A 12,786-nucleotide genomic window follows, 5' to 3' on the forward strand; every position below is an offset into this window, starting at 1 on the left:
AAAAAAAAAAAAAAGAAAGCTTCAAGTAACAAAACGGAAGATCTTACCGAAACAAAAGAACCTGGTTCATTCTTGGTAGTGCAACATAATGGGTCGTGACCTATATTATCCTTTCTGTACGGTATTCTCACATTTTGGGAATAACTGTTCACTCTACCATATGGCACAAGTTTCTGTAAGATTATTAAGAAGGTCTGAATATTCTATTAAATTTAAAGAAAAACTTAAGGACTAAAAAATAAGCTGCTCTCTGCGATTCATATTAAACTAACGTTTCTCCAGTAAACCGAAGGAGTGAGCACAAGCCCAAGTCACCGAATGGGGCCAAACTTTTAGAAGCCTCATTCCAAACAGAACTGTCCCTAATTTATTAAGAACAAAACACTAGCAAAACCAACTTGTGAAATGGGCCTTCAGTACAATTAAGCACATCCTGTTTCATAAAACAGTAATAATGAAGAGCTTGAAGGGGCCGTCATTCTAAAATTGCAAATCTACCCATAAACGACAATCCTGGGCTGGAAACCAGAATGTCAAATTCTTGTGCTGAAATCAACTTTTCACATGGCCTGAGGCAGGCCATTCTACTATTCTAAGAATGCTCAGACACACAAGTATGTAATAATGTTCCAAACACTTTTTTCTTTGGGGGGGGGGCACTTCCTGTAAATAAAAAGTTTCTATGACTGGGAAAGGAACAAAATAAAGTAATAAAGGAAACAGGAATACCTCTGGCACACCTTCCTCAAACGAACAACATTAAAAACAAAACACACACACACAGTTAATTTTAATCTAGCCTACTCTTCCCACAATGGACACACCTACAGTTTCTTATCAAAATGTACAAGACTCAAAGCTCATTTAATTCAATTCTGAATCTCACTCAACAAGCATCAAGTACATTAGAAGCCTCTCTACAGCGATATCCCCACCAGTTTCAGATAAATGCCAGCAGGGACTCTGTAGTTATGACTTCTATCAAACGACCTCCTGATCCATATTTCTCCTGGACATACACATGCAGATTCATTAACCAAAACCTACCCAACACTCCTTACATCGCGCATACGTTGGCATTTTCAGTCTATAGGTGGGTCCTGGAACAGCTAAAACCAGGAAGCTCCAGGGTAATTAGAGGACTTGGGAGAAGTCATCTTGGGACAGGTGGAAAACCCAGAGCAATCACGAATCAGAAACAAGCTGTCCCTGACCACCTCTGCTTCCCGTCCCATCCAAACTTCACCCACCCGGGTTTCAGAAGCCCAGGAGGGAGAGGCCATTTTAATGAGGCCTGGCTGAGGAACGAAGGGAGAAGAGGAAATCAGGGAAGGGCGTTGGGAAAGGAAGGCCGAGCACTTTGCCACAATAGTACCCGAGTCGGATGGCAGCACCTGGAGCCCGAAGAGGGAGAAGCTGGACTTAAGGGCCCAGGAGGGGTAAAAAGTAGCGGTGGCCTACCACGAGGGGGGCCGAGTGATCTAAACCCGGGGAGCGCGGGCCCCTTACCCCCATGCGGGGAAAGGACCCCTTCTTGGGCCAACCGCACCGACCCTCGCCCCTGGGTCAGGGGCTACTACCCAGAGATCCAGAAGGCGGGAGTTGGCTAGTGCCTGGTTCTCCTCATCTGGCCATGCGGCGCGGGGGCGTCCATCCTGAGGGGTCCGGGAACCAAGAGGGCACGGGGGGTGCCGGACGCGGCGCTCACCCGCGGGCCGCCTCCAAGCTCTTAATGAGCTTCTTGATCTTCCAGATCTCCACGTTCCTGTCGGCAGCACTGGGGTCGTCCGCCATCTTCTCGCCTCCTCCTCCCTAGAGCGGCCCGGCGGGGCCCGGAGACACCAAGACCACAGAGTTAGCGCCGCCGCTGGGGCAGAGCGGCCCCCTTCCTCGCCACCCCCGAGAGGCCCTCTCCTCCCGCCCGGCGCAGCTCGCCACAGAGGTCGCCGGCCTTTCCCTCCCCGTGCCTTACCTAAGGGCCCAGTCCTGGGCGGCAGCGGCTGCTCCTCCCCGGCGGCGGCTCCGCGGCGGCGGCGGCTCTGACGTAGGACACCGGCTCCCTCTCTCCAGGCAGCTGCATGTGTTGCAATCCGCTCACATGGGGCCTGTGACATCACTTCCTCCGCCAGGGGCGGAGTGGAAGGCGGCGGGCGGAAGGGAGGGGGCCGGTGCGAGTGAGGAGAAGCTCTGCGTCCGCCGCGACTTCTCATTGGCTCTCTGCCCCGCCGCCTACAATGAACCTGCCGATTGGCCGCAGCTGGGTCCGCGCTGTCTTGTGAGGTAGAGGCTGGGGGGGTGGGAGGTGCCACCTTTCTTCCGGCCCGGCAAGCCGAGAGGAGGAAGCGGGCGGAAGCCGGTGGCTCTCGCGAGTTTATTGAGAGCCCCCCCCCCCCCCCCCCGTCAGGCTCGAATGGGGGTGGTTCTTAAAGAGAGACGACCGGGGTCGTCGTCTTTTCAGTCCCTTCTCCATTAATAGGATGGACATCTGAGGCTTTGTGACGCGAAGCTAGGCACTTGGACCCGACGCGCGGTTTGAAGCTTGAGAAGCCGCGAAGAAGCGCCTCGCGCCCAGCGGCTTCTTCGCTGACGAAGTGCTGCGGTCTGCGTGCGTCACGGCTGCGCGGAATAGTGTGGAGGAATCCTGGCCAGTAGGTCTGGATGAGGAGCCTGCCTCCGGGCGGTCTGGGACCCTCACCTGCAGGGGCGAAAGAGGCCTGTTTTCTCTCGCCCCGGAGCTAGGACGGGCTCACTTTGGACTTAGAACTTTATGGGGTGGAAGACAGCGGGGGCTGCCTGAGCTTGGAGACCTGAGGTATCTGACCCCATGTATGGTTTGGCCTGAGCCGTTGAGAACGGAGGTGGAGAGAGTTGAAATAAAATGGGCATCCACATACGGTTAGAACTTTATCTTTTTGAGTTAGGATTTTTAGGTGGCTACTTTGTCACCTCGTCTGGGTTCAAATATTGAGCCCAGACCGTGTGCTGGACCCTGTTTTCCTGGGGATACAGAGGTGAACCAAACAGATGACAGTACTTACCCCTCATGGAGCTTGTAGTCGATTGGGTTTCTAACCGTTTGTGATTTTATATTTTTTGTAATAAAATAACTACACACATGCTTCAGTACTTCAGGGTGCTCTGAGAGTGTATGGCGGGGACGCACCTCTGAAATGAGACCCAAAAGGTGAGTAAGAGTTTGTCAGGAGGAAGCAGAACACAGTTGAGAAATACAGAAACGCCAGTGTGCTGGCACAGTCAGGGACGGGGAGAGAGGTTTGAAGGAGCAGCAGGAGAAGAGATCATGTAGGGCCTTTTAAGCCAGATTCAGAAGTTTGGTTTCTTTCAAGAACAGTGGGTAGTTTAAAGCGTTTAGAGCCCTGGTTTGGACTGGAGAGAGCACAGGAGAAGCTCAGAGACCATTTTGGCTGCTTCATTATCATGTGAGAGATGATTTTCTCTTACACTAGAGTGCTGACAGTGCAGATAGAAGTGAATGAAGGGCCTGATACAGTGGCCAACGGCTGTAATCTCAGCACTTTGGGAAGCCAAAGGGAGGATCGCTTGAGCCCGGGAGTTTGCGAGCAGCGTGGGCAACATGGCAAGATTCCGTCTCTACAAAAAGTACAAAAAATTAGCTGGATGTGGTGGCCCGCGCCTGTAGTCCCAGCTACTTGGGAGGTTGAGGTGGGAGGACCCCTTGAACCCAGGAATTCGAGGCTGCAGTGAACTGAGATCACACCACTGCACTCCAGCCTGGGTGACAGAGCAAGACCTTGTCTCAAGGGGAGAAAAAAAAAAGGGGTGAATAGGACTGAATGATGGATTAGATGAGGAAAACCAAGAATGGTTCCCAGAGTACTGAAGTGGTGACATTTACTGAGGTGGGAAAGGTGAGGAGCAGGTGTTGGGGGATGATTGGGAATTTCATCTTGGGCCTGTTAAGTTTGAGATTGCTTATGAGACATGTAAGTAGTGATGTCAATCATGTGCTTTCATTTGTATGGTCTTTGAATACTTTTTTCGTGTGTTATAAAGTTTGTCCACACTTTGAAGATGGGGGTATGACCTCCATTTCATACATGGGGAAACTGAGGCAAAGAAAAGTGAAAGGGACCTGTTCAGAGTCCCACAGCTAGTTTATGGCTTCCCGACTCCATGTTTGGTGTCCAGTGTATTATACAGTGACCCCATTACCTATATTTTCATAGGGTGGGGACACGGTCATACTTCTCTCCCCCAGGAAATGAATCTCAGGTTGGAACCTCTTCTTTGGGAACCTCTTCCATTTTGTAGTTTTTGGCATATGTTCACTTGTTATATAATATTGTACTCCTGCTGTGTGTGTGTCATCCACTGTGTTTAGTAGTGAACGGAGGGGCTGCCTTAGTCTTAAACACTACTTACTAACTAGGAATCAACTGTGTCCAAGGTTTTCCTTCATTCCTCTTGCCCTATTTCCATATTAGATTGTCCTACTCTACCCTTCCTGTTCTCTTTTTTGTTTTGTTTTGTTTTGTTTTGAAGACGGATCGCTCTGTTGCCCAGGCTGGAGTGCAGTGGCATGATCTTGGCTCACTGCAACCTCCACCTCCCGGGTTCAAGTGATTCTCCTGCGGCAGCCTCCTGAGTAGCTGGGACTACAGGCGGGTGCCACCACACCCAGCTAATTTTTTGTATTTTCAGTAGAGAAGGGGTTTCACCGTGTTAGCCAGGATGGTCTTGATCCCCTGACCTCGTGATCTGCCTGCCTTGGCCTCCCAAAGTGCTGGGATTACAGGTGTGAGCCACCATGCCTGGCCAATTTTTTTTTTTTTTTTAAATAGCAGAGACAGGGTTTCACCATGTAGGCCAGGCTGGTCTTGAACTCCTGACCTCAGAAGATCTGCCTGCCTCTGCTTCCCAAAATGTTGGGATTACAGGCGTGAGCCACCACACCTGGCCTCCTCTTCGTTTTGATGTTTGTGTTTACAGCATTGCTTCAGGTCCATGCTTGAAGGCTTTCTTCTGTGTGATTCAGCCTGAAGTAAGCATGATGACATCCCAAGTAGGACTGCTGTTTGTCAGTCTCTGAATTTCTTATTTCTTAGACAATTGCAGGTCCAGGTAGCCCCAAAAGCTCTTGGCCTAGTTGCTGCAGATTCACCATCTCTGCATTTAGCATTAGAAATCAGTGCATTAAAAGCAAAAGCTGGGATAGTTATCTACCTGAAGAGATTTGGGAGGTATGGAGCACGGATGGTAGTGCCTGCATCAAGGCTTTTTAAATGGGACCATGACGATACATTGTTGAGGAGGAATGTTCTGTGATATAAAAGTGATACAGATTTTTCAAACTCCTAAATGGTGAGAACAGAATATATAAACTCTCTAAGCACACAGATTGTCTGAAAAATAAAGACATTGTTCTGTATGATCTCAGAACTTCCTCCTCAGCTCAAACAATAACAAAGTTAGATATTGGGATATAGGTGATGTTCCTTGCCAATTAGGTGGGGGTAGGTAAGTTTTTGTTTCGTTTTTTTTTTTTTTTGATTCAGGGTCTCACTGTTGCCCAGGCTGGAGTACAGTGGTGCAATAATGACTAACTGCAACCTCGACCCCAGGGCTTAAGTGATCCTTCCACCTCAGCCTCCCTAGTAGCTGGGACCACAGGCATAGACCGTGATGCCTGGCTAATTTTTGTATTTTTAGTAGAGATGGGGTGTCACCATGTTGCCCAGGCTGATCTCGAACTCCTGACCCCACGTGACCCACCTGCCTCAGCCTCCCAAAGTGCTTGGGATTGCAGGCCTGTTATGTTTTGATGTTGAAAGCAGAAATAAGTCCTTGTGCTTAGAGAGACCTGGTCTCTACAAAAAGAAGAAAAAAAAAATCAGCCAGGCACAGCAGCATGTGCCACTAGTCCCAGCTACTGAGGAGGCTGAGGCAGGAAGATCACTGGAGCCCAGGAGTTTGAAGTTGCAGTGAGCTGTGATCACTGCACTCCAGCCTGGATGAGAGAGCAAGACCCTTTCCCCCTAAAAATAGCTACAGAATGAGGTTATTGGTTACTAATGTGAAGATAAGTTTAAGAGTAACGAAGATAGACCACACACAGTGACTGATGCCTGTAATCCTAGGACCTTGGGAGGCAAAGCAGGAGGATTGCTTGAACTCAGGAGTTGGAGTACAGACTGAGCAACCTAGCGAGACCTCATCTATACTACAAAATTTAGCTGGGCATGGTGGTGCACACCTGTAGTCCCTAGCTACTCAGGAGGATCACTGGAGTTCAGAGAAAAAAAAAAAAAAAAAAAGAGTAGCCAAGATGAAAGAAGGGATGGTTGTGGTGAGATTTGCTAAAGGGCTATCTTTGACTCTTCTGGAAGTCAGTATGGTTGTTAGAGGAAAGTTTTCTCTCTTTTTTTTTTTTTTTTTTTTTTGAGACGTAGTCTCGTTCTGTCATCCAGGCTGGAGTCAGTGGCGCGATCTCAGTTTACTGCAACCTCTGCCTCCCGGGTTCAAGGGAGTGATTCTCCTGCCTCAGCCTCCTGAGTTGCTGGGACTACAGGTACGCACCACCACGCCCGGCTAATTTTTGTTTTTTTAGTAGAGACGGGGTTTCACCATATTGGCCATGCTGGTCTGGAACTCCTGACCTTGTGATCCACCTGCCTCGGCCTCCCAAAGTGCTGGGATTACAGGTGTGAGCCACTGCGCCTGGCCAGGATATAAGTTACAATAAATGAAGACCTAAGCTGTAGTAGTACAACATAAAACAAGATTTAAGGTTTTTATAAATTGACCTAGGACAAGTTGTTTATGGAGTGCAGTGTGTGTGAAAGGGACTTGGAATGGGCAAGTGTAAGGTATCCTTTGTTCCCCTGTGGACACCTAGTGGTGAAATGTAATTCTTCAGTTGGAGGGGGGACTGCAGCTAAGGAATGACAGTTTCCTCTCTAGAGGATCAGACATCTTTACATGAATTTGTAGTCTTGTTAAATTAAGCAGATACTGGCCATTAATGCTTTACTCTGTAATGATTTCCTCCTTAAGAAAATAAGGCCCATGGAGAACTAAAACTTAGTTTTTCTCATTCTCTCAGTATAAAAAAGGTGTGTGTGTGTGAGAATACCTGTTCTAGGGAGAGCTCATTAGCTGGGGTCTACCTCTAGCATATAAGAGTATTTATAGGGAGAGCCTGAACCCTGCCCTTGACCCACCTGAAGAGGCAAGTGCTTAATTCTGCCAGTTGCCAGTGGTGCCTTGTTTGACTCAATAGAGACACCTGTAGAATAGCTAGACAGAGGCTAATCTTTTAGTTGAATTCCATAAATATTTATTGCATGCCACTTTTTTGGTCCAGCACTGAGACAAGTGCTGAAAATTTTTAGATGTAATTCAGTTCTTATATTTATGGTCTTTCGTGGAGGTGCAGGGGAGACAGGGATGTTAAATAAGTAAGATAACAGATAAAGTAAGTAGTTGTTTCTTGGACTGAAGCAGAAATGAACAAGGTGAGCCTGGAACATCTTGTTATATCAGTAAGCAAAGAAAGTAACATAGACTACTGGGGTTTTGTCAAAAGGATTTAAGAGCCAACAGGAAGAGGCTCTCACGCCAAGGTTAGAACAATTTGAGTATCACTAAGAAAAGTTGCAATGAAGTGAAACATAAAAATAAGTTGAAATCCATGAGTTCACAGTGACAACCAAGAAACCTAATTTCCCCACTTTTGATTATGGAACTAATTGTGAAAACTAGTAAATTAAGGAAAAGAGCTGAGCATTTAACTGGTCTTCCCTTATATATATAGTTACATTGCAGTGTAACGTGGTACTTGTTAAAAGGGGAATTTTCTTACTATAGAGGTATTCCAACTAAAAATGAAAGGACAGAAGTAAAATAATAGACCTTTAATGAAATTAGAGATTTCGGTAATGATCATCAGTGGCTACTAACATGACAAAAGAGCCAACTGAAATTATGTTTGGAATTCATATGTTAATATTTTAAATTCTGATGGCAGTACACATCACCTGTTGTAGAAAAATGAAACAGCCTGGGTGAAAGGCTCATACTTGTAATCCCAGTGCTTTGGGAGGCCAAGGTGGGAAGATCACTTGGCTCAAGGAGTTTGAGACCAGCCCGAACAATATACATAGCAAGGGTGCCATTTCTACAAAAATCATTTTAAACTAGCTGTGTGTGGTGGTGAGCACCTGTAGTCCTAGCTGCTTGGGAGGGTGAGGCAGGAGGATTGCTTGGGCTCAAGAGTTTGAGGTTACAGTGAGCTATGATAGCACCACCACACTCCAGCCTGGGGAACAGAGTGAGATCCTATGTCAAAAAAACTGAACTTGAATTGGATTAAATGGGACAAAGGAATACATTAAATTACATCACAGGGAAGCAATTAGTAAAATCTAGAATGTAGGAGACGCTACGGGACCAGTGGTCCAGTTTCTTTTTTTTTTTTTTTTTTTTTTTTTGAGACGGAGTCTCGCTCTGTCGCCCAGGCTGGAGTGCAGTGGCGTGATCTCGGCTCACTGCAAGCTCCGCCTCCTGGGTTTACGCCATTCTCCTGCCTCAGCCTCCTGAGTAGCTGGGACTACAGGCGCCCGCCACCGCGCCCGGCTAATTTTTTGTATTTTTAGTAGAGACGGGGTTTCACCGTGGTCTCGATCTCCTGACCTTGTGATCCGCCCGCCTCGGCCTCCCAAAGTGCTGGGATTACAGGCGTGAGCCACCGCGCCCGGCCCAGTGGTCCAGTTTCTAAAATAAATTGCAAAGGGGAAAAAAGGCAGGGAAGCCTAAATTGAAAGGAACTTGGACATGTCAAACAATGTGGGTGTGACCCTTGGTTCCTGACTCAGATAAACTTTAAAGTTATGAGACTATTGGGAAAAGCATACTCTTTTTTGCTATAAAGATGTTAAAAGGTGTGACAATGATATATTTTGTAGTATAATCCTTTTAGAAGTATATACTTTGAGTCAGCTGGGTGCAATGTCTCACGCCTGTAATCCCAGCACTTTGGGAGGCCGAGGCGGGCGGATCACGGTCAGGAGATCGAGACCATTCTGGCTAACACGGTGAAACTCCGTCTCTACTAAAAAATACAACAAAACAAAACAAAAAACAAAAAAAGCCAGGCATGGTGGCGGGCGCCTGTAGTCCCAGCTATTCAGGAGGCTGAGGCAGGAGAATGGCGTGAACCTGGGAGGCGGAGCTTGCAGTGAGCAGAGATTGTGCCACTGCATTCCAGCCTGGGCAACAGAGCAAGACTCCGTGTCAAAAAAAAAAAGTATATACTTTGAGTCAAATTATTAATTCTAGAATTTGCTTCAGAACAATCCAGAAGGTAGGGAAAAATGTCATAAAAGAGATGAAGGCCAGGCACAGTGGCTCACACCTGTAAGCACTTTGGGAGGCTGAGGTGGACGGATCACTTGAGCTCTAGAGTTTGAGACCAGCCTGGCCAACATGGCAAAACCCTGTCTCTACTAAAAATACAACAATTAGCTGGGTGTGGTGGTACATGCCTGTAACCCCAGCTACTACTTGGGAGGCTGAGGCAGGAGAATCGCTTGAACCTGGGAGGCAGAGGTTACAGTGAGCTGAGATTGTGCCACTGCACTCTAGTCTGAGACTAGTCTCAAGACTGCAAAAAAACAAAAAAGAACAAAAAGATGAAGTTGCTAAATGGAACATTAAGATGTTAAAAAATAAGAGCGTAGGGACGGGTGCCGTGGCTCATGCCTGTAATCCCAGCACTTTGGGAGGCCAAGGCGTGCAGATCACCTGAGCTCAGGAGTTCGACACCAGCCTGGGCAACACAGTAAAACCCTGTCTCTACTAAAAATACAAAAAATTAGCCAGGTTTGGTAGCGTGCGCTTGTAGTCCCAGCTACTCCAGAGGCTGAGGCAGGAGAATCGCTTGACCCTGGAAGGTGGAGGATGCAGTGAGCTGAGATCGTGCCACTGCACTTCAGCCTGGGCAACAAAGCGAGACTCCAGCTCAAAAAGAAAAAAAAAAAAAAAAGCATAAGAAGTTGAGTGAAATGATCTGTGTGAGCTGAGTGGGGAAGGTATACCAAGGAGGTAGATGGTAGACCAAGGATGCTAAATAAATGCACAGGATTGAGGGGATGGCAAATGGCAAAGGGGTGACCGGTAGGATATGACTTGAAGCCATTTAAGCTAGTAAATTTTCCATGTAATGGTTAACCCTCTTTGGGACAGACTCCAAGGAACCAGTGAAAGCGATGGACCACTTTCCTAAAAATAATCAATATTCACAATTTTGCACTTTATAATCAGTCCCTTATGGACTCTCCACCCCACACCCCCATCACCTTTGACCCTAATCTTCACTTTCTCAGTCAGGGGCTTCAACAATCTGTTTAAGAGCCTGTGAGTTTGGCAGAACATTTTACTTTCCCATTCCTGATTGCAGTGATGATGCCTACATTAAAGGCTGGTTTGATGTTCAGCTGCAGTCTTTAGTATCAAGACAGATTACCTGACCTGCTGTAACAAAAATGGCTCCTTCTCATAGGTTTAACTATAAGAAATTGGTGATGAATATTCAATTGTTTATCTACTCAAATGCCTGTTTCAGCAATTCTGTAATTGCTAAAGTAAAGCTCCTGCATGCTGTTCAGAGTGCAGGGCACCCTATAGCTCCTTTATCTGTTCCCAGGGCTTTCACTCATTTTGTGTTCTGATACTAGAGGTGGGGAAAGGGAGAAGACAAAGCCCTTACAAAGTGGCCTTATGAGCCGGGCACGGTGGCTCATGCCTGTAATTCCAGCACTTGGGAGGCCGAGGCGGTGGATTACGAGGTCAGGAGTTCAAGACCAGCCTCACCAAGATGGTGAAACCCCCATCTCTACTAAAAATTCAAAATTTAGCCGGATGTGGTGGGACGCACCTGTAATCCCAGCTACTCAGGAGGCTAAGGCAGCAGAATCGCTTGAGCCTGGGAGGCAGAGGTTGCAGTGAGCCAAGATTTCACTATTACACTCCAGCCTGGGTGACAGACACTGTCTCAAAAAAACAAAACAAAAAACCTGGCCTTATGACCAGAGAAGAGAATAGAGTTGCAATGGTATCTGAAGTGGTGAAGGGTCTCTTGAATATTGGTTATTTCCAAAATTTGAATTGTTTCTTCATACCCAGTCTTCTCATGCACTGTTTGAAAGAACTTGCTTTTATTTCTGCTGCTCCATCTTGCTGTAGTCACTACTATAAATGTTATGTGGATCAAAGGATGTGACGTCTTGATTTCCCTGAGAATTGACACATTATGTACACATGTATGTAGTATTTCTACTGATAATGTATACCTCACTCAACACAAATAATCAGGCTGGGCACTGTGTCTCATGCTTGTAATCCCACCACTTTGGGAGGCTGAGGTGGGATTGCTTGAGGTCAGGAGTGTGAGACCCTGTCTCTACCAAAAAAAAAAAAAAAAAAAATAGCCTGGCATAGTAGCGTGCGCCTGTGGTCCCAGCCACTCCACAGGCTGAGGTGAGAGGATCACTTGAGATCGAGAGGTTGAGGCTGAAGTTAGCTGTGATGGCACCACTGTACTCCAGCCTGTATGACAGAGTGAGACCCTGCCTCAAAAGAAAAAGACATATATAAGCCAGGTGTGGTGGTGTGCACCTGTAGTCCTAACTACTTGGGAGGCTGAGGCAGGAGGATTGCTTGAGCCCAGGAGTTTGAGGTTGCAGTGAGCTATGAATGCACCACTGCACTATAGCCTGGGTGACAGCAAGACCCTGTCTCAAAAAATAACATAACAAAAGGAGGCCGGGTGCGGTGGCTCACACCTGTAATCCCAGCACTCAGGGAGGCTGAAGCCGGTGGATCACCTGAGGTCAGGAGTCTGAGACCAGCCTAGCCAACAAGGTGAAACCGCATCTCTACTGAAAATACAAAAATTACACTGGGCACAGTGACTCAAGCCTGTAATCCCAGCACTTTGGGAGGGCGAGGGGAGTGGATCACCTGAGGTCAGAGGTTCAAGACCAGTTGGACAACATGGTGAAACCTCGTTTCTACTAAAAGTCCAAAATTAGCTGGTTGTGGTGGCAGGGTGCCTGTAATCCCAGCTACTAGGGAGGCTGAGGCAGGAGAATTGGCTTGAACCTGGGAGGTGGAGGTTACAACTGAGATCGCACCACTGCACTTCAGCCTGGGCAACAGGAGACTGTCTCAAAAAAAAAAAAAAAAAAAAAAAAAAAAAAAATTAGCTGGGTGTGGTGGTGGGCACCTTTACTCAAGAGGCTGAGGCAGGAGAATTGCTTGAACCCAGGATGCAGAGGTTGAGGCTGCAGTGAGCCAAGGTCACACCACTGCAATCCAGCCTGGGCAACAGAGAAAGACTCCATCTCAAAACAAAAACTAAAAAAAAAAATAAAATACATAAAGTAACAAACCCAGAAACAGGAGGTTGGTGTAAGAGGGATACCGTAAGTTCTTGGGACCTAAGCAAGTACTTACAATCACAAAAGGGAGGCTCTACTAAAGAATAAAACCAATCATTTCTTTTTGCCTTTTGTGATAGTTAATTGTGTGTGTCAGTTTGGCCATTGATGCCATTTAACTGGTTAAACATTTGTCTGTCTCCAGAAGAGATTAGTATTGAATTGGAGATTGCTCTGCTTTGATGTGAGTGGACATCATCTAATCAGTTAAGGGCCCATATAGAACTGCCAGAGCTAAGACATCCATATTCTAACTTTGGACTAGGACACCATTGTGTTCCTGGTTGCTGCAATTTTACCCCAACAG

General features: G+C 46.9%; 1 protein-coding gene and 2 long non-coding RNA genes across 9 annotated transcripts in view; 1 reads left to right on the top strand and 2 right to left on the bottom strand.

The window, feature by feature from the left end:
* The window catches only part of ETF1 (eukaryotic translation termination factor 1), a 38,065-nt gene extending 35,944 nt beyond the window's left edge, over positions 1-2,121 (bottom strand). For 2 of the 7 annotated variants that reach the window (XM_078004288.1, XM_078004292.1), the window contains exons 1-2: positions 1,973-2,109; positions 1,709-1,812 (exon numbers count right to left, since the gene is read on the bottom strand). In XM_078004288.1, coding sequence (XP_077860414.1) covers positions 1,709-1,794 — 86 coding nt within the window. In that variant the 5' untranslated portion in view covers positions 1,795-1,812; positions 1,973-2,109. 7 annotated transcript variants of the gene reach the window in all.
* A 287-nt stretch (positions 2,122-2,408) lies between these two features.
* On the top strand, positions 2,409-11,252 carry LOC144329506 (uncharacterized). Its single transcript, XR_013394851.1, has 2 exons — positions 2,409-3,586; positions 9,975-11,252. It is a non-coding gene; the product is annotated as an uncharacterized LOC144329506 (long non-coding RNA).
* LOC144329514 (uncharacterized) lies at positions 2,606-8,317 on the bottom strand. Its single transcript, XR_013394859.1, has 3 exons — positions 6,651-8,317; positions 4,639-4,744; positions 2,606-3,612 (listed from the first exon to the last, which is right to left on the bottom strand). It is a non-coding gene; the product is annotated as an uncharacterized LOC144329514 (long non-coding RNA).
* Positions 11,253-12,786: the final 1,534 nt, after the last annotated feature.

This window comes from Macaca mulatta, chromosome 6 (genome assembly GCF_049350105.2).
Source record: "Macaca mulatta isolate MMU2019108-1 chromosome 6, T2T-MMU8v2.0, whole genome shotgun sequence".
Classification (NCBI taxonomy): Eukaryota; Metazoa; Chordata; class Mammalia; order Primates; family Cercopithecidae; genus Macaca; species Macaca mulatta.